Source organism: Mycetomoellerius zeteki, unplaced genomic scaffold, assembly GCF_001594055.1.
Source record: "Mycetomoellerius zeteki isolate Tzet28-1 unplaced genomic scaffold, Tzet1.0 scaffold332, whole genome shotgun sequence".
Lineage (NCBI taxonomy): Eukaryota > Metazoa > Arthropoda > Insecta > Hymenoptera > Formicidae > Mycetomoellerius > Mycetomoellerius zeteki.
In genome coordinates this window covers 1124-23849 of record NW_017257319.1, presented here as the reverse complement: position 1 = coordinate 23849, position 22726 = coordinate 1124, and the positions used below count along the sequence as shown (strand labels likewise).

At 31.5% G+C, this 22726-nt stretch overlaps 2 protein-coding genes across 2 annotated transcripts in view; one reads left to right on the top strand and one right to left on the bottom strand.

The window, feature by feature from the left end:
• LOC108725283 (WD repeat and HMG-box DNA-binding protein 1) overlaps window positions 1–16140 on the top strand; it is a 17389-nt gene extending 1249 nt beyond the window's left edge. Inside the window, exons 5-21 of the mRNA XM_018452208.1 lie at window positions 1265–1373; window positions 1451–1693; window positions 1769–1984; window positions 2081–2368; window positions 2455–2671; window positions 2897–3121; window positions 3234–3454; window positions 3518–3760; window positions 3872–4250; window positions 4334–4609; window positions 11836–12119; window positions 12267–12370; window positions 14624–14778; window positions 14854–15022; window positions 15138–15463; window positions 15538–15842; window positions 16004–16140. Of these exons, the coding sequence (XP_018307710.1) occupies window positions 1265–1373; window positions 1451–1693; window positions 1769–1984; window positions 2081–2368; window positions 2455–2671; window positions 2897–3121; window positions 3234–3454; window positions 3518–3760; window positions 3872–4250; window positions 4334–4609; window positions 11836–12119; window positions 12267–12370; window positions 14624–14778; window positions 14854–15022; window positions 15138–15463; window positions 15538–15842; window positions 16004–16138 (3895 nt within the window). The 3' untranslated portion in view covers window positions 16139–16140. The remainder of the gene's footprint in view (window positions 1–1264; window positions 1374–1450; window positions 1694–1768; window positions 1985–2080; window positions 2369–2454; window positions 2672–2896; window positions 3122–3233; window positions 3455–3517; window positions 3761–3871; window positions 4251–4333; window positions 4610–11835; window positions 12120–12266; window positions 12371–14623; window positions 14779–14853; window positions 15023–15137; window positions 15464–15537; window positions 15843–16003) is intronic.
• A 982-nt stretch (window positions 16141–17122) lies between these two features.
• LOC108725248 (epoxide hydrolase 4) lies at window positions 17123–21390 on the bottom strand. The gene is made up of 6 exons (XM_018452142.1): window positions 20554–21390; window positions 18677–18801; window positions 18313–18588; window positions 18036–18193; window positions 17691–17945; window positions 17123–17596 (listed from the first exon to the last, which is right to left on the bottom strand). Exons 1-6 carry the CDS (start codon window positions 20764–20766, stop codon window positions 17415–17417), a joined length of 1209 nt encoding a protein of 402 aa, XP_018307644.1. The 5' UTR covers window positions 20767–21390; the 3' UTR covers window positions 17123–17414.
• Between the last annotated feature and the right edge of the window lie 1336 nt (window positions 21391–22726).

The window sequence follows — 22726 nt, the reverse complement described above, 5'->3', positions numbered from 1 at the left end:
GTCGCTGTTTATGACCGAAAAGTTCAAATTTGCTTTCGTCACTCCAAAGGACCTTTTTTCAGAAATCCACTGACTTGTTAACGTATTTTTCTGCAAATTTTTGGTATGTTTGGGATCGTTATCTTGTTGAAAAACGAAGTTGTTCTCGAGACCAACCTTTAGCAGAGACTCTTCTAAATTTTGAATTGAGAATATCAATGTATACATCTGCTGTCATTATATCGTCGATTTTGACTAGATTTCCCAAACCAGACCACGCAAAACATCCCCATACTGTTATGCTGCCTCCTCCATGTTTGAGTGTTTTTTGGATATTTTTGTCGATAAGTTTTTCGCTAGGCTTTGACCAGACCCGTGGTCGCTGTTTATGACCGAAAAGTTCAAATTTGCTTTCGTCACTCCAAAGGACCTTTTTTCAGAAATCCACTGACTTGTTAACGTATTTTTCTGCAAATTTTAGACGTTTGATTTTATTGGCCTTCCGAATCAAAGGACGACGCATTGCAAAACTGTTTCTAAGTCCAACTTCTCGAAGTCTCCTCCGCACCGTTCGTTCGGAAATATTTAATTGTAGGTTTTCTCGAATAACACGACTAGTAACAGTTGAATTTTTCTTTACTTCCTGTATGATTCTGCGGTCTTCGATTGGATTTGTCTTTTTCTTCCGTCCTGTCTTATTCGCTACTGTGCCAAGCTCCTGGAATTTTTTCCATATCTTTCGGACTGCGCCTTCACTCACATTGTACTTGCGATCGATTTTTCTATTAGAAAACCCCTTCTGACAATCCTGAATTATCAGTTTTCGAATTTGCAAACAAATTGCTTGGTTTCCATATTCACTGATAAAGAATTCTTACTATACTCTATCTAGCAATATTATTAACTGACAAATCTGCTTTATTCATTTCTTTATATATCCTTCATTGTTATATTTATGTATCTTTCATCATCAACAGCGCCAGTTATTATTTTCATAAACAATGTTGTGCGCACGTTATTTTTTCCATGATAAATTTGATAATAAATGTAACGGACTTGATTATTAAAGGATTTCGAATTGTTTTTGAAATTTTTGTAATCATTATCGCAAAGTAGACTAAAATACTTTTCTTTTACCTGATTCATCATTATGCTGTCTGCCAGGACAGACGAGTTATTTACATAAATGTGAAAATGTTTGGAGTGCGTACTTTATTTTGTCCAGTACTATATATATATATATATATATACAATTCTTTAGCAACTTATGTTTTTCTTTTTAAAGCGATATGCGGATACAAGTCACAAACATTAATACTTTAGACAGTACAGAACTAGAAGGTCATGAAGCACCTATCTTAGGCCTATCTTTAGATCCAAAAGAAGAGTTTGTGGTAAGATTCATTACTAATCATTTTCTAATACTTTATTGATAAAAGCAATATTTTAGATCTGAAACTGATATTTCCAGGCGTCTTCTAGTGCTGATGGATCTATTCGAGTATGGAATATTAAAGAAAAGAGAACTGTACATATTTGGAATAATATTGTACCAAAATGTAACTCCTTTTTTACTGCAAAGTCATATTGCACACCTTCTTTCAAATGTACAGATGGCAGTTGCTTAGCATATCCAGCTAACAAAGATATAGTTATTGTGGAGAGATTATCCTGGAAGGAATTATGTAGATTGAAGTGTCCTACTTTAAAAACTGTAAGTTACTGTCTCAATTTTTTATCTATTCTGATAATTAATTAAATTATTGCCTTTTCTATCTTTATTTTTTAGGAAATCAGCATTTGTAAATTCTCTGAGTGTGGCACACGCATTGCAACTAGTTCACTATATGGAGAGATAGTTGTATGGAATGTAGAAACCAAGGAAATGATTGGATATCTCGAACATGAGCAAGATACCAAAATCACTGCATTGGTGTGGCACATAGATCATTCGAATGAAATCGCATTCTGTGATGCACTAGGAAAATTAGGATGCATTGATGTGGTAAAAGAATACTCCTGTTAAATATTTATGTTTTATACACACAGATATATATAAATTTTGTTATTATATCTAGAATGTCTGTAATAATTCTTTTAGATAAGTACTAGTAAGCCTAGAAGTGATGTAATGTTAAATTTTGAAAAAAATGAAGATGCGGTGGAAAATGATATTGCTTTATCGGACCATGATGACGATGATGACGAAAACGTGATATCCCTGAATAAAATCAAGGCTTCTGTCAATTTAGAGGATGACGAAAAATCTAATTTTGATGTAGACTCTGAAAAGCCTTCATGTGACACAAAGACTTTTATACCTAACGTAAAATTGCAATCATATTTTCAACCTGGATCTACACCCTCTCATTTATTATCGTATTTTATGGTACGTTACAATAATGAAGGTTATGCATCTTACGCTGACAATCTTTAAATGTCAATTTAATCTTTATGTAATATGAATTTATGTAGATGTGGAACGATGTGGGAATGATTAGATGTTTCTCATCAGAGGATGGGGAAGAGTGTAGTATTGAAGTGGAGTTTCATGATGTCACAGTTCATCGCAGCATGCACATAAATAATTATTTACGACATTCTGTAGCTGCCCTATCTACCCAAGCACTTGTTCTAAGCTGCGCAGCTTCTGAAGATGGTCCTAGTAAAATTGTCGTGATAGCTTTGCAAGGTTAGTTATTTTATTGTATATGTATAATAATTTATAATTATATGTCAATACTTTAGAATCTAGATAATAAAACAAAAAAATTTATGAACATTATTTTATGAATCATAAATTTAAAAAGTTCTCAAAATCCATTGGCAGATTTTAAAACTATAATATATTTATATTTTATAAGATATCGGAACACATAAACAGTACCTGATATACTTGTTTGTTTTTCTATATTAGGTTGGGGTTCTGGAAATAAAGAATGGTCTTTGGATTTACCAGAAGGAGAGGAAAGCGAATGCTTAGCGGTTGGCGATAATTTTGTTGCAGTAGCAACATCTAGGAGAAATTTAAGGATACTTATGATAGGAGGAACACAACGTGAGATTTTAGCTCTACCCGGACCTGTAGTTGCAATGAATGGTCTAGGAAATCATCTTGTAATAGCTTATCACGCTGGAATTGGTAAGAAAAGTTTTGAATATAACATGTTAACGTAATGAAAAAAGCTCGTAACTTAAAATAATTAATTATATGTATGTATTTAAAAGTGTAAAATACTTTTCTTTGCAAAAAGGTCCAGCGGGTGACCAGAATATAAGTTTATTATGGATACAAATACAGGGAGCGCATTTACACAGTCAAACTTTAACGCTTCCGCTTTCGCCAACATCAGATCTCATGTGGTTGGGATTATCAGATGCTCGTTCGCCCACTATTATGGATTCTGACGATGTTATTAGGATATACGATAAGAAATCATGTCAATGGAGAGTGCTCTGTGATGCAAATACACAGGTATTGCAAATTATGGACAGCAAATTTTGTCAGCAGTGGGCGTAACTTAAAATTCTGTTTTAGGGAAAAGGTAGAGCAGATCACTATTTCATAATCGGCGTGAGCGAATACGAACGGAATATGCGATGTATCCTTTGCAAAGGTAGTTATTATCCACCAACTACCCCGCGACCAATAATTACCGAGATACCTCTATCTGCACCTCTTTGCGAACCGGAATCTGAGAAAACTGAGAAAGAACGTAAACTGTTTGAGATAGGAAATAATCCATTGGATGAAACTGAAGCGATGTTAACTTTAATAGCGGTAAATAATTTTTGTAACACTTTCGTTTCTACTCTAATATTTTTGGTTACAAATTTAATATATCGTGTCTCAATTACTTATCTTTGCTGATACTTAATCTCTTGCAATTAGCTTGCCTGTAAAAGCAATTTGGAATATTGCGCAGTGGACATTTGCGAACAAATTGCGTCAACGAAAGTAATTGATTTGGCCATACGATATGCCTTGCGTTTAAATAAAATGGCATTGGCAAATAAATTGGAGACGATCGCTGACGCAAAATCAGATTCCAAAAATACAAAAGAAGAAGAAATGAAAAATCACGAAGACGATTTTACAAGTAACGGTAATTTTAATGGTAGTCAAGACATTAATAGTCAAGAAAACAATGATGTGTCTTTACTATCCATTAAAAAACCGGAGATAGAGATTAAACCATTAGCCATGAGTCAAACATTAAAAAGAGTAAATCCATTTCTAAAAGCCGGAAGTCCATCTCTATCGCCAAGAGGTAAATAATTCTGTTTTTAAAAAAATATTTTTAATTCTACGACACTTTCATTATTTAAAATATTTTTAATCGTATTTATATAGGTTTAGCTGGTTTAAATAATTTACCCGAGAAGCCCCAGAAACCTGCGTTACTCAAAATCACGCCTGTTAAATCAAAGTCGAAGACTGAGTCTAAAAAAGAGTCGTTTGTTACTTGGTACTCTAAAAATAAAAAGAATTTGCAGGAAGAATTTCCTGAGGTAAATGTTTCTGAATTATCTAAAATTGGTTTGACACGATACAAAGAAGAGATGGCGCAGTCGAACACAGACAATGCGACTGGATCTTCAGAACTCTTCAAAAAACGAAAATTATCAAGCCCAGACAACGATGATAGCCAAGATGAAGCAAAACGATCTGTTCGTAGCAAACTCAGTGAATTCACATTCGACAAGTAAATTTTATTCGGCTACTTCGTAAAATAGTTTTAATATTGTAGAGCTTGCAAGATTTTAGATAATTTAGATAAGTAATTCATCATATTTTGAAATTTATATCACAAAGGAAAATAATTTTTATACACTTTTAATCTACGTTCACAAAAATTTTTCAATATTAAGTAAATCGAAAAAGAATTCTCTCCTTTAGATAGCATTCTAGAATTAAATTATATATAATAAATTTTATTTATTGTTTATTTCTTATTCATTTTGATATTAAAGTATACCAATTATAGAAACATTTTGTATTTTTTTTCCTTCTTCAATGTATATTTATTTTTATATCACTTATGTGACACTGTAAGAAAATGATTTGCACATGGTACCAACGCTGCGAGTATGATTAAATAACTCCATGTACTCCTATAGATGCAGAATTGCGGAAGTCTCTGAGAAGGTGAGGCAGATCATTTGTTAAAACGATAAGAGAGTATTAACATGATAAGTGGATAATGATCGGATATGAATTCGTGTCTTTCAAGTGTCGTAGGCGCGCTGTCAAGTTCACCCTTCCGCGTCAATAAGGCTGCGTGTTGGGAAACTTGAGATCCGTTTTTAGTATGCTCTGGTCTCTCGGACACTCGGCACCACGATAATAGGCGGCATCGGAAATCACATCGTCGTTGAAAATAAATTCGCGCTTGGCGAAGACGGCAGCGAGTGTTGTCAGCGATCAACCACATGATGAAAGGTAAGTCGATTTCCTCGGATCTTGCGATAGGAATTGTTCGTCTTTAAAACCATCTGAAAAACTTGCCGCGCTAAATATACCTCAAACGGTTGGTAGACATATCTCATGTATACCTTTAAGTTGCATCATCGCGATGTGCACGTGGCGTACAACGGCTAATTTTCGCGGTGCATAATTTTGGTATGCTTGAGCACTCACGTTCTACGTTTCAAATGTAATTTATTACGACGATGCCAAGAGTTTCATGTAACTGGTTACTGATTTTTTTTATTTAGGTCTTCTCTACTTTTTCGGAAAGAAAAAACTTACCTAAACTTTTCTCTACGTGTTACCAGTATTCCACTTTCATTTAAAAAGTATTTTATCGCAAAACTATATGAATTTAAGACGACAACGAATAGAGACAAATTATTTTAAAAGTTGTTGTCTTTTGCGTAAAATATAATACTACTACTTGTCGAATGACCTTCTAATATTATACATAATATTTATCTGTTGTTCTGAACATAATTATATATTAGGTTGGTACAAAAAAAATGTCGGTTTTTTTCTGTATTGCTACTAAGAGCAGTCGTAAACTTCGTTAAAAAATGAACGAAATTTGAATTAAAAAAAAGTTTTAAAGCTTAAAATCTCTACTTTCGAAAAGTCACTGTATTTTTTGAGTTTATGTGAGTTTGATAATTTTTATATATAGAAAACTACTGAAAAAAAATGAAAAAATTTCTTTTCACTTTATAAGTCTGTTACGTGCCCCCCAAAAAATCGAGAAAATTTTTGACTATCGTGAAAGTTTGAAGTTTTCTTTACAAAATCGTTTTTTAGTAATGTTTCTATGATTTTTTGTTCCTGCGTTACTCGCGAATTAAGTAAAAGTAGCATTCGGACTTTGATTGCTCATATAACTTCGTTAAAAATCATTATCATATAATAAATCAACCTGACTAAGACTCCTTATAAATCAGAAAAAAAGGAAAGAACAAATAAATTATTTACGCAACGTCTCCCGCGCTTGACTCCTATTGCCCTTGTTCTTTCCTTGTTTTCCAAAAATCATTATATTGCAATCAAAAAATATAGATTCTTAAAGTTGAAACTTCGCTCTATCAAATGGTATAATCGCTAACTTTTTAAAAATAGAATATATTGGAAAAGGAAAACCACCATTTTATAATACCGAAAATCGATATTTTTTTGCACCAACCTAATATTATCTATTATAAAAACGCCATCATTATTTCTAAACGTTAAAAAATTATATAATATATATATTTTGATATTTCATATTGTATTTAATGCACAATAAGTGCTATGTATTTTGTATATATCTATATTTTAGCTATTTACGTAGATATACATCCAATTATTAGGTCAAGTAATATTTTATTATTTTGAAACTCATCTCAATTTTGTATAGAAAAAAAGAAGTTATTATTTAGGTAGTTTCTATATCTTATCACAATGTTTGGTAACGTGCGTTTTATAGTGGGTCGTGTAAACGATTGTATAACCGAGTTTTAATTCGAGAAAGCAGTGAAAAATGCGTAACACCAAGAAAAATTGGCGCGAATTCGATAATGGTTAACTAATTATGTTAATATTTTAAAGTTGAAAGTCCGATAACCATATCGGCACGCATTTCTGAAATTAATTCATTTAAATGAATTTACAATAGTTCAACATCTTAACGTTCTGACCGTTATGGCGCTTCTTAATTTAAAGCATTATGTTTAACATTAGCGGTCTTTCAATCTTATTATGTTAATATTGTTAGTATTGAGTTAATATTGTTATATATTTGCCCTTGCAATACTCCTTGTTTTCTTAACGATGTTGTTGTAGTGTATTTTTATCAATGATATTTACTATTAACCGTGACCGATATATGTCTTTATTCATAATACTGCTTCGATTATAATCATCGTATATTTCTCAGATCAACTTTCAAAGTTGCGGTTTAAAGCAGCGAATAAGTACAATGTGTCTGTTTCAATTTTACTGAGTAAATTTTTGCATTCGCATTGTGCTTTGTAACGCTGAAATTCGCAAATACGTTATATAGACAATTATAAATTCCATGATAAACTCTTCTACAATATGAATATACATTGCAAGGGCAGGAAGGAAAGACATTAGCTACTTGTTTTCCTTTAATTATTGTATTTTTGTAATAAATAAAACTTTAATTAACGATTTTTTATTTTTACTAATAACGTAATAATGGTCATATCGAACGAAGTTCCGTCTCTAAAAACGCATTTAAATCAATGCATATTGATTTTCTGATCTATATGAATAATGTAAATCGGACATGTATGCGACTTTCGATTCGAATATTTCATTTTTTCTCAAATCTTCCGCCTTGTCAAGGCATATAAAATGATAATTTTAAAAAAATATAATTATATGGAAAACACATAATAAAATAAAATACAATTAATATTCAGTACTTTATAATTTTGTACTTTGATATTATTATCTGCCTTTGATATAATATTTGATTAATTATAATAATTATGCAATATAATAAATATGATTGAATACTGATTGTGATCGCGTTCCTATTTTTATTTAATTTTTTAAAATAAATTATTTTAAAAAAATATAAAATTTGTACATAAAGATACATAAAGATTTTCTCAATGAAAAATGAAGTTTATTTAAAATTTATGTAATAATGTTGAAAAAAGTAACTATTTTTCAACATTATTTTCAAGTAGAATGAAATTTTTTGTTTAAAGCACATGAATAAAATACGTCCATATTAAAAATTGCATCTATTTAAATATGTATATCTATTTATAACCGTTTAAAAGGAATATCTACTTTGAATAGCTACATGGGACCCTTGAAACTTAATTTTATTATTTTTAATTACATTGTCTAATTGCCTTAACATTCTATAAGTCGTTTCCAGTAGATCTCTATTTCGAAAGATATAATTAATGCAAAAATATTACAAACGCCTGTTGCTTATGCAACTGTTTTGCCACTATTCGGCTGTTGGAATGGAATTGATCCACAGTCGGTCGTCCATGATTGCGTCAATGATTGATTAGGAACGGAAATAGGAATTCTACGTGTGGCAATAAAAAATTCTGTTTTTTTTGTTGGAAAATAATTTATTTGAGATTAAATTCCAAGAGATAGGCCGTCAGTTACAGTAATTAGGAAATCGAAAGCGCGGATATAATTGATGTTATCGCGATGCGACAACATCATTTATCACGATACCGCTTATGCGATAGTTAATCGTGCATTAACTATGTTGCTAGAGAATCATAATTTGTACTAGTTGCCAAAATCTCGAGCGAAAATTTAATGTATTAAATTTATGTATTATTCACTAAAACTCTGACTAACATCTATTACAGTGACATGAAATATTTTAGGCGTATTTCTACGAATCGTTCCTATCCATCACTGACGTATCTAATTGTAAAATACTTGAGCTCCTGTCAGAGTACGTAACAACGCCTATTTTAGCTTTGATTGTGAGGTTTTCTCAAAACTTCTGAAAGTTCAGGTTATTTCGTCAAATTTGATCATAAGCTTTAGTCGTGTCGTTAATCGTGTATGGACTATGAGCATTAATATAGAAAAATGATCACTTCTCAGTTTGTGAAAATTTTCGAGGGAAAGAATCGATGACCGTGGGTGTACATAATTGGATTTTTACTTTATGATATTTACATAGCCTAAGTCTAATCTAATTACTAAAGAAAATATATTATAACAATTCTTTTCAATGACAGGATCTTTAAAAGGTTATGCCCCCAGGTCTAAATTTTGAAATTACGCCACTGCTACATGGATGCTTTATTCAGATGAAATTTCAAAATAAATTAGTATGTACATAATATAATTTGTACATACATAAAGATACGACTTTTTTCAATGAACTAATTGAACGATATTAAAAATGAAGATGAAGTTTACGTATGACTAGGGTTACCAACCGTACTCTTTTAAGAGTACATGTACTCTTTTCAAAGTCGGAAAACAGCGTACTCTTACTTTTTACTTATTGTACTCTATTTTGAGAAATGAGACGAAATTTAAAAAATTATTATTTAATATTTACATTTATTACTTTACAAAAAAGTTTTGCTTGGCTTGTACTAAGGCTTTGGCCATTATGTAAAATATAAATATTTATTTACATATTATATAGAGGTTTTGATAGAGATTTGGTTATATATATTTGTTGAAGAAACTTATAAATAGCAAAATATGTTAAATACATGAATCAATTTTATTTTCTCAATTTTATTAACATTAACATTAAAAAATCTGGAAGTAAAATATAAAGAAACATATTTATTCGTAACTTTATGAAGACTGAATAGACGTTGTCAATAAAAATTCTAAAAATGTCATTTTATTGAATGCCAGCATTTAAAATAAAAAAGTTCGTCATCTTTTTTCCTTTTTTTTTAGAATATACTCTTTTTGCATATCAATGTACTCTTTTCGTGCGACCAAGAGTTGATAACCCTACGTATGACATTATACGTATATTAATGTTGAAAAATATTTCTTTCTCGTGTAGAACGACTTTTTTTATTTGAAGCATGTAAAACTTCAAAGAAGGAAAAAAGGAACTTTTCCTATAATAATAAATTAATTTATTATTTATTGTATCAGTAAACGAATCTACATAATTCCTTTGCACTCACAATCTTTCTAATCTTTCTAATCTTCCCTGTATTGTTTAAAGCTGAAGAGTTCAAATTTCGTTAAAGCTGAGATAATCTATATAATTTATTATATATTCAAATTTAAATAGAATTTTATTTATAATTTTACTATCGTAACTATATTTATTGTGTGTATAATATATATTAAAATATATATCTACATGCACATATATAAAAATACGAAATATAAAAAAATATATAGATAATATTTCTATCTTGATTCAAGATATATATATAGAAATCTGATGAAATTAATAAATCGTTTTAATATCTGTTCAAAGTTTTAAATTGGAATTCTATTCTGAAACGAATTGCGTATCGCTTAAAGTGGTCTTAATGCCTTAATTTTGCGTAATTCTATCCGATTTAATAAAATTGTTATGCTAAGGTTTCACTCGCGAGTTAACGTTGGACAATTGTATACGTATCAGTGATACGATATGCAGCTATATTGCAACATACGAGTTGTACATTTGCAGTTGCATGTACGTAGGTATGTGTACGGCATAATCACATTAATTATATGTGTATGTTCTGTTAGGTAATACCGGTTCGAAGAATTTTATGGGTTTGCTGTAACGGATCCCATCGGATCCGTTGACACACGAGACGACATCATGTAATGAAAAACGTGAAAAAGTTTCATTGTGATTCGAAAAAAACCCAGTAGAATTATCATTTAATTATAGCAGACAATCTGCAGGTTTAGAACAAGAATATAAATTTTACACTGAAAAAAAAGATTGGCTGCTGCAGCAAATTAGATGGTAAAATATGGCATAGCATTTTTAATTGGTTGCAGCAGTCAATTTTTGGTTGTGTTAGTCTATCGAAATCCTATACTGACATTGCAGATAGGCTAAAGCAACCAAAAATTGGTTGCTGCAGCCAATTAAAAATACTATACCATATTTTACCATCTAATTTGCTGCAGCAACCAATCTTTTTTTTCAGTGTACTCTCGAGAATTGCGTGAAAGAGCATTTAAAAATACATTATTTTATCACGAGTCTAGATTTTCCGTTCCATCGTTTCTATAATTTTTTAATTGCGCAATTTTTCAAATTTGATAAGAATCTCTTGTGGAATTTAGAAAAGAGTATCGAGGCTAAACAATGAGTATTAGTACTAATTATTATTATCATAAATTGTGCGGAAATGTTACGTCTTATTATTAGATTTGGTTTGTGGAGCTTGCGGTGCGTTTAGATTAGAGTCCAATATCGAGCGATCGATAGAAGCTAATATCAAAACGTTATTAATATCATACTTCACTTAATTTGCTTATCTTTAAGCGAAGAATAAACAAAAGATTGTCAAATTGTATTGAGTAATTTTACAGAATATTGAGTAATTTTACAGATTAATTTTATATGTCCTTCATAATTTAACTCTGTGATTCAGATTATTTCTCATAAATTAGCACAGAGAGATTCGGTATTTCATCCTTAATTTAATTTAACTAGCAGCACTATTTAAAGAAATTTACAGATTCCAAAAATAGATGTATTAATTAAAATCATACAACTCTCTGATTCGAATACTTGGAGAACTACGCAAAAAAATCATTACAGAACGTTATGTCCAGTCTAGCTAATAGAATTATTAAAAGTTACATGTATAATTAAAGATTTCTTAATAAAAATAATTAATGAACGCATCTATATTTTTAAATACACTTTTTTGTTTCAAGTATTATTATTATGTTCTCAGGTCACGTAGCGTTGGATCTTGTCCAAGAGGCCATGGGCTCCATGGGTCTATGGCACATCGTGATCGCTGTGACGATTTCTCTCGTTAAATTTCCAGTAGCTTGGCACCAGCTCTCTATCGTGTTCCTTGCGCCGCCTACTAATTTCTCATGCATCGCTCCTTTGTCAGCAACTAACGACTCCATGATAATGAAATGTGAAGTTGATGTTGGGAATGGCACAATAGAAGAGTGCACTGAATTCAGATACGATAAACAAATATTCCGAGAGAGTATCATAACGCAGGTGAATTAGTATAATTTAATTCAATATGACCTTATATATATATTTTTTATATATGTATTATCAATTAATTAATTGATAATTAAATATTCCAATTTAAAATAATAAAAAGATATACATGAATAATTATGTCAATATTCATTTTTTCAGTGGAACTTAGTATGTGACAGAAAACAATTGGCTAATTTAGCACAATCTTGCACAATGTTTGGTGTGCTCGTTGGTAATTTAATTTTTAGTATGATGGCTGATAGGTATGTTAACTCAAAGTCGTTGCAAAATATGCGATGACGTAAGTGATTATTATATTTCATAGATTAATATAAAATATATATATGGGTCATTCCACGTTAACTCGGTCACCTCCTGTCTAAAGCTATACGCAACCAAATGTAATTTATAGGGTATCAAAATTTAGGTTCAAGCTTTTAGTTTTCGATGCCACGTGGCGATTTGAAAAATATCAAGTAATGTTTAGTTTTTATTGGTATTCACTTCCGAAAGATGAAAGTAGTTACATTATTTTTAAGAACAACGCTCTTTCCTCTTCTTAATACGATATTTCTATGAAATTTCAGTTATATATCGCATAATTATATCATTTGTCAATATCAAGAGTTAACGGTTTGTCATGAAAAAGCTTTCTATGTTTAAAGAGGGTTAAGTCTCTGGATTACTTCCTAAATCCTGTATTACTTTTTCTTTTTTGTAACTTCTATTTTTTTGTTACTTTTTTGGTAATTTTTGCTTTTAATTTAAATCCTTTTTTATTTTTGTGTTATCTAATATTAATTCTTTTTTATAACGTGATCGCTTTTTTGTAATGAGTTACAAATCTTAATTAGCAACATACATTTGTACTAGTAGGAGATAAAGATCTAATTATTATGAGATTTTCGTCAAGTTCTGATGATACAATTTTTCATTATTAAGATTCGTAACTCCATAGATAGCATTTATATGGCACAGTAACCGTACATTGCGGAGTCGTGAAGCTCTGAAACGTTACGCTGTGCACGCATGTTACACTCATGTGAGACGTCATGTGTTGAAATTCGCAGTCACATGAAACCATGTAAACAGCACGTTAACCGCACATTGTCAGCAAGACGTTAACTTTATAACTGACACACAGTTACGTTGTAGCAGCATGTTGACTGCACAATGAATAATACAAATTCTGTCTTTTGGAACAGCACGCTAAGCAAACAATCTTTACAGCGTGTAAAATTTTTATTAGTTTTTATTTTGGCTGCTTTCAACTCAAGTGTTGAGTCTGCTGAACGCAGACATTTTATCAAAAAAAGGAATAAAATTTTTGACTGAAATCTCATCATACTGCATCTTTTATCCTATTCAATGTGGTTTATTAAATACTAAGAGAAATTGAACTTCTCTGTGTCCCTTTAGTGGCGATGTTGTGCACTGCTTGAAAATTGAACATATAAAATATTTTTCTGCACGAAACTAGTCACGCGTAAAAGCGCCGTGCAATTTCAAAATTATAGCTTGCAGTTTTATTTTAATGCTGATAATGCGATCGCGCACGGGAAAAATTTACGTGCGAGCTTAGAACAGGCATATGGATTCAGCAAGAAACTCGACACTGTGCGTAACAGCACAGTGCGTTTTTAAAATTACAGTACGCAATTTTGGTTTAATGCTAGCACTATCAGATAATTTGAAACAGTAACTAAACGTCTGATAACATTGACTTGCACAACTAGTACGATATCTAAACTACTGAAAATCACAGCCTGTTCAGCTGTGACTTTTGTATGTTGGCTACCATTACAAAAAAGCGAATAAAGAATAAATATTAGATAACACAAAAATAAAAAGATTTAAATTAAGAAAATAAAAATTACCAAAAGAGTTACAAAAAATAAAAGTTACAAAAAATATAAAAATTTTAAAAATTAAAAATTAAAAAAAAAAAGAAAAAGTGATGCTGGCTTTGGAAAGTAATCCAGAGTCTTAACCCTGTTTAAACGCAGAAAGCTTTTTCATGACAAACCGTTAAAACTCAATATTAACAAATGGTATAAATATGCGATATATAACTGATTAATTTCATAGAAATATCATATTAAGAAGAGGAAAAAGCACGTTCTTGCAGAAAGAATACAATTACAGTAATTTTGCTTTTTTTTACTACTTTTAGCGCGATCCAAATATTATTGGTTAATTTTAATTTCAGATTTGGATTCAGCGTACAAAATTATATTGAAAATGACTATTGTACTTTATTTTCAAAAAAACAGTGGAGATTGGAATAATGAAAAACATTACTTTTTCTATTTAACAGACAAAATCAAGGTCATTACTTGATATTTTTCAAATCGCCACATGGCATCGAAAACTAGAAGCTTCAACCTAAATTTTTGTACCCTATATAGTTACATTTGCGTACAATTTTGGGCAGGAGGGTGGCCGAGTTGACGTGGAATGACCCATATGTATATATGTTTTTTCATTTTATTAATATTAACGAAATTTACTCGTAGAATTGGCCGAAAGAAACCGTTAATGATCGCGATTGCACTGCAATCGGTGACAGGATTCGCGAGTGCATTTACACCATGGTACGAATTGTTCCTAATACTCAAATTTATTTGTGCCGTATCCACTGGTGGAACAATGCTCGTCAGCTTCGTTTTGCGTAAGTTACAAGCGCAATGAAGTTGTAATTTAGGAAGTCTAATTTACGAAATTAATCAATCAACACCGGTTGCAGTTATGGAGATTATTGGAGTCGAATGGCGATCGATTATGTCGGTTCTTTATCACGTGCCATTTTTAATCGGACATGTAATGAATCCTCTGATATCTTATTTGACACTTACATGGTATGGATTCCAAATGGCCGTCTCAATACCATCAATTTTCTTATTATCGTATTACTGGTATGTACATAAATTACGTACGCTGTTATAAAAGCGAAATAAGACATATTTTTAAGATTCACAGAATATATATATCAAGAAATTAATTATTAAGAGTCGATGCTTTGCAAAATAGGATTATTCCGGAATCACCGAGATGGCTACTAGCTACAGGCAAATATAGACAGGCAGAACAAATCTTGCTGAAAGCTGCCGGAAGAAACAATATACCAGTGGAAAAAGTGAAGCTAGCGCTTGAAACTTACGAGAATCAGACGACAATTCGACACGTGAAGAATAATGAGAAATACAATATCACGCATTTATTTAGAACCCCGAATTTGAGATTGAAAACTATATATGTGAGTGTCAACTGGTTCGTCTGTGGTATCTGTTTCTTCGGATTGGCACAATACATGGGTCAACTTGACGGCAATATATTCATCAACGTCGCAGTTTCTGGTAAAATTAATAGAAATTAATAAATCTTATACTAAATTCTACCATTTTATGTTGTAACATTTATTGACTTACAGCCGCTATGGAAATACCTGGAACCATAATAGTACTGTTTCTGATATCGCGAATTTCGCGTTTAAAAATTTTGATGGGCGGAAACATTTTATCCGGCGTGAGTTTACTTCTGATAACTCTTGTAACCAACGGAAACATCCGGATATTTTTAGCTTCGCTAGGACTCGTGGGTATGGCTATTAGCTTTCCTACAGTATACCTGTACAGTTGTGAAGTATTTCCGACTGTCGTAAGAAATGTTGGCGTTGGTTTGGGAAGTACTTCTGCCAGAATCGGAAGTATAATTGCACCGTTCATTGCCACAATGGTAATTTATGATGTGTATTATATGTATACGTTAATTATGTTTCTACAATGAAATAATTTTATGTTATGATTAAGAGTATATTTTATTTTATATTTATTTATTTATATATGTACAAATAATAAGTTACAACTTTAAGATTAAAGAGATGTAATAATTTATAGGGTACTATTCAACCTTGGCTGCCTCCAGTAATATTTGGCATAGCACCGATATTAGGCGCTATACTCTGTTTATTTTTACCAGAAACGATGAATTGCGAATTACCAGAGACAATAGAAGACGCCGAAAACTTTTGAAAGTATGAAACTATAAATATTATAAAATATTTCTATTAGTTTTACAATTTTGTTAATATGCTACAAATCTTGTATCTTTCAGAGAAAAATCTAAGGAAGAATATTGACTTGGTAACTTATACACGATATATGCACCGATTTGTACAATAATTTTCCATAATTAAATATCTCAAAAATATTATTTATCACGGCACGTTTTCATCCATTTAAATTATTCTATGCGTCGATGTGTTTTATCAGGTATTGAGTTTGTACAAAAGATTGGTATAATTACACTTTTTGACACAAATGAACTATCATAATCATGCCTGAAAAGAAAGAGAATTTTCACGTATAATTTGTACTGTTCATACATATACATATACATAACATATAGTACCAATGTTTTGCATCACAAATTTTATATAACAATTATATATTTGATTTTACAAATGATCAACAATATTGCTTCTTAGTGTTAAATTATTATAAAGACAATATCCATTACGCCCTTACGAAAAATATTCTTGGCATAAGTTAAAATTGAAATTCAAATATGCAACAAAATTTTATGTTTATCTATTGCTGTACAAATGTCTAATCGATATACAATTACTATCTCTAGTATTCTTATATTAAATAGTTTTTATATTACAATTTTGATACAGACGAAATGTTTTTTTACACAATTATTATATATAATTCTATAGTTATATTATACATATAATTATAACATTAATTATGTAATTATAAACATGTTAATTAATTATGTAATATTATAATATTAATTATGTAATATTAAAATATTAATATTAATTATATAATCAATATTAACATTACGTAATTAAAGATTATATCGGTTTTTATTGAAGATATTAAAAAGTAATATTAGATCAGACAGATTTTAAATTGCTCTCCATTAATGTTCTTGTTTCTAAATAACGGTTACTTATACATTTATATACAAATTCATTTCTTTAAACATTACTCATGTAGACCTCTCTTATCACAAGAACACATGTATAAAAAATACTAAAAAAAATTCGAGATATAATATACCGCTTGCGTAAAAGTGAATGTGATAGATATCTTTATACAATAAGATTTCATCATTCACAAAAATTGCAATCCCCATTTATAATGCTATACTTACATAAGAAATAAGTAATAAATAAGACAAAATCAGCCTTTTATGAATTTCGTAGTCAGCGTTAGCATAGCTAGGATATATAGATTCGTCTCTCGTAATGAAGTACAAAGTTCTAAATAACGTAACGCTGATGCTACGTAACACTATTTAACTTGTTTGTCCTAAATAAAGTGCTTTATTCGGTAACACATTCACAATGTCATTAGTTCGTTTGTGCACAGCGTCGATCATTTGATTGCCATATTTAACGGTGTTACTTAAAGATCCTAGCCAGGAAGACATGAGACTCTTTACGGGCGTTTTTGAAAGTGCTAAATTATATGTTGTGCCTAAAACATTTTATATACGCGAAATACACAATATATTGACATTAAATAATATAATTTTTGTAAGGAAATTTTAGGCAGGTGAAATAAAACTCACCGTTTAGAAATTTAATGATTGCCTTATTTACGGCATCCGATTTTTCTTGATGCGGAAAATGTTGCGTCTGTGGTATGACTTTAACCCTAGATACTTCAACGTGTTCGGCACTTTGAATAATGCTCTCTATTGTTACAAAAGGATCCATATTTCCGACTAGAAGTAGCGTTTTGTTATCTATCTGTTCGCCGCTATCTATATTCAGTCTTGTGAACGGCAGGTTGCGATAATAATTAATCGGTCCTGTCCAATCCTCTACAAAATGTATTAATTTTTTGAATATGAAAAGCATAAGAGAAGAATAACATATGATACAAAAATTATTTTATATACATTATTATTTACCTTTCCTACTGAAGGCATATTTATACGCCTCGACATAACTTTTTTCTTTGTTATCTTGAGATATTTGAAGATGTTGAAATATTTCATTGATAATAGATAAGTCCTCTTTAAGCGCATCTATTTCTGGCAAAAATGGTAATCTGCTGAAATGTAGCCATCTAGAACGTCACATTATACGTTTGCAGTTAAAATACATAAATATAAAATTTCATACACTTAAATAGCCCTTTTTAAAATCCTCAGGAATCTTCATGAACGGAATTTCGAAAATACTTACTTTCTGTCTAAAATAGAATTTCTTGATACTCTGTTCCAATAAAAATTAGGATGCGGACTTGAAATGGCTACAAATTTATAAACGAGATCTCTGTGTAGAGCGACCATGTACCATCCCAGAAGTCCTCCTAGGTCGTGACCGATTATATTGCACGTCTTTACACCGAGAGTCAAAATGAATTGTTTCAACTCGTTTATTAAAATTTCGAGTTTGTAAGATCGCTTGTTGAGTGGTTTGTCGCTATCACCGAATCCTTTTAAATCTATAGCCACTACCCTGAAACAGCATTAAAATGTGAGCGTCACAACGCCAACGCGTGTACTATAAAATATTTTATTTTATAAATATAAATTTTCAAACGCACCTATAGTGTTCCGCAAGGCATGGAATCTGTTTTCTCCAAGATAACCAGCAGTCCGGAAATCCATGTAATAATAACACGAGTGGTTTACTCTTGTCTCCCGCTTCCACATAATGAAATTTAATACCCTGCGAGAAAAGCAAATATGTTAAACGGAGGAAAAAATCCAAATTATTAATTCGTTCATACGAACGTATAGTTCTTTAAGTTTAAAATAGAAAGCGAGCTTTATGTAAGAGTTCCCCTTCATGAGATTTCGTTTGGCGGTTGTATAAATACAATAAAGATATGCTGCAATTATGATAGCATAACAATATAACGTGCGTATCTAGAAATGAAATTAAATAAATTTTACATCAGACTCTCGTGTATATATGTATAAACAATAGCTCTTCTTTGTAATTTTCTCTTTTAATAACGGAAAGAATCCTCCGTCTGCTTTCCAGACTAAACAATTTGATATCGTTATAATTTTTCAAATCTCTTAATAAAAAAGACAGACAATGAACTTGTAATTAGCGATCCCGCAGTCACTGCTTAATTAGATTACATTCATTACAGCAGACGATAATTTTCTGTGAAGTTCAAAGTACACAATGACTAGCGAAAGAATTTGCCTAAAAGTCAAATCATTTAAAATTTTTTGTAATTATCATTATACATATATAAGATCTCTACTTCTAATAGAGACGGGATGCTAAATTTGATCTGTAAAATGAAACCGGATTGAGGATTTCAGTGGGAATTAGACTAATGAATTTAGAGTCCAAAAAAAATCTAAGAAAGACATGTCATATAAAAGACCGGTTTAGAATTTTATTTTCAAGTTAAAAAAAATGCTCTTAAAGTGTCTATTCTTTCATAATTTGTTCCAAATGTGATATTATATCATATATCATGATTTTAAGACGTGCTATAGTATTAGTAAATATCAGGTAACGTCAGAAATTAAAATATAAATTAAGAATCCTCCTATTTGTTAAGTTTATATCCCAAGACACATCTGCAAATCTGTCTGGATACTTGTCATCTGTTATGAATTAAAAATTAATTAAGTCGAAAAAGCAGAGATAAGAAGTCGCACATCGACCTAAAAATATTTATCAATATGTGCAACATGTTTAGTCTTTACTAGAGTGTCGCCTGCACTCGATGTTGCAAGATGAGTCCATGTCAAGGAAGTTTAGATACATTTGCATCGATAATATTGTGAAAATTGAATACTGCTGTTAATCCTCGTCCTTTAGACAGCGCAACAATATGATATACAAACACTTCGGTTCTGGCAACAATAGAGACAATCTAAAGTGAGATAGTTCAGCGCAAGAACGTAATATGATAACGTTGCAAGATAATCATACGATTAAATAATTATGTAATGGCTACATTATTTATAATCTATCAAGATAAATAGAATATTTAAAAATCTCTTATATATGAAGAACTTATTTATTTCTGCAATTTAAGAAAATTATATCATTAATATATATTGTCTGATATTTTTACTAAGTATTTGTGCTTCCGGAAATGATCTTGGAGTCATGAAAAAAGTAAAAGAACAAATTCTTTCAAACCCATCGTGTTATCACTGGCAGCGTTATCATCAAAAGGGACACGGGAGATGTACTTCCTATATCTTGACTATATGTTCAGATTTCTACTCGAGTTCCACCCAAGTACTTATCATTTTATTCTTGTTCACCGAATGTTAATAAGATAATACTTGAGGAACACTCGGATGGGAATCTGAACGAGCCCTTTGCACGTTGATCATGCCATCCAGGCATCACTGCAGGCATCATTGCATTACTCACCTTAATTTTCAGCCGTATCGACCTTCTATTTACCGTTTGGAGGCGTGAGACATAAATTATTATTACCTTAATTTTCACGTAGGAATGCGTGCCGAGGCTGTTGTCGACCAGACACGGCGGAGGCTGGTCTCGCTGACGCAACATGAAGAACTTCTTGGGGTCCCATATCCATTTGAGGAACCGTCGGACTATCAGGCACAGACCGTAGGCGAATGCCAGGATATGTAGCTCGATCGTTTCGCGCGTTGAGACGCGCACGATCTTGCCATCCGCGACCATGGAAATAATCTTGGAGGATCTACAGCGACACGACACTTGATTGCTCCTCACAACGTCACTCGAAATCCTCTCTTCGTACAAACAACCGGCCACGAGTGGCCGTGTGTGAACTCGCAAGAGTCACAGGCAGCCGACACGTGCGTGTTGTCAGGCGGGCTAAACAGAGTGTGAGATTCTGATTATGTTCTCAGTCACACTCGGCGAAGAGTCGTCAATCGTATTCTATTGTAGTAGAGGATGAGCGTGCTTGCACACACGCGCGCGAACTAGAGTAGGATTATCAGAATCTTTCAGTACGAATTGCGATCGTCGAACGATGTACGATTCTCGATTCTGATACACGATCGCTTTCGGTTTTACCAGCACTTGTAATTGTAAGACAAATGACCGTGTTCAGCAGAATGTTTATCTTGCAACTGTGTTGAAAGTTCTTCGCTGGAATAAGCTTTTCGTTGAGCAAGATTTGAAAGTATAATTAAGCACCAATTTCTATTGAATGCGATTAATATCTCTGATGATGAACTATAAACGATCACTTTGAAAACGATACTAATTACTGATAGCGTTGTCTCGTATTAACAACTTCTAGACCACGTATTGACTTTTGTACACATCACGTTTCTCGTCGAGTGATGCAACCGAGAATGCAACGTATGATGTTCCGTAAATATAGATATCTGGCGTCTCGCAAAACTCGCCAGTGCGGCATCCGATAATATAAGGTCGTTTCACGATGTGAAGAGGACTGTGGAGAGGATATCACTGATTAGACTTTTTGTGCGTTACGAGCTCTTATGGCTTCTGCCATAAGGCGACAATAGGTATCTCTTTATCGGATCTCTTTGATGGAAAAGCATATCCGAAAGCCATCTTATCTGTCTGATGACAAAGCCCCGAGATTTTTGAACTTAAAACTCGGTTTTTCTTCCCAAAAAATTGATTCTCTCTCGCCTCGAGTTCATGATATTCTGCAGTTCAATTTCGGGCGAGAGAAGAACAGAAAAATGAACGAGGAAAAGGAAGTTAATAAATTACAACAGATTATCTTTATTTAAAGAGTTTTTTTATAACGATGAGACCGGAGCGAGAGGAAAGCGAGACTCTTCTGCGATATATTAAAAATTTAACTTTGACAGAAGAAAAATAAAGCGAAAAATAAATACAATATTTTTCATTCTCTACTGTACAGTCCCTGGCCACATTATTATGACCACCTTATCTTTTTGTACTCTTTTCTATTTGGTTAAAATTTATTGAACAATTTTATGTCTAATCAATTAATTACAACTTGGCAATGTTAAATCAATTATATTTTATTATAAAATACAGCAAACAAAACATGCAAAATAAATATAAATTAGATATGTTAATAAAGCATAAATAACGGTTAATAATAACTTGTGTTAAGTTAATAATAACTTATGTTTAACTTATTTATTTATGCTTTATTAACATGTCTAACAACAATTTATATTTATTACTTACCGTTATATTTTATTAATATTAACAATTTACGTCACGAGACAAAGTGTTCCAAATAGAAGTTATATGTAACTTCGGCGTGGTTAAACAGTTGACACATGTCAAAATGGCGATCTATGTTAGAGTTGCATGCACAGTAATTTAAAAAACAGTATTGCCCCCACATGAAATACAAAACTTTCTACCACTTTTTATAAAAATTTGCCAATTTATCATAAAAATATCGTAAAATTCAACAGTAGTCATAATAATGTGGCCAGGGACTGTATAATTTGTTTTCTTAGGTTCTTTTCTTACAATTATCTCAGAATATCTTCTTTTATATTTTTCGGAATATTTTCTGTTTGTACATGGAGAAAAGTGTGAATCAATAATTTTATGAAGATATTTGTTTTATTGCAAATTGGAAGGTACGATGACTCGGCTAAAAATTATAGTCTCGTAATATGTGATATGGTACACAAACAATTCCAAAAAA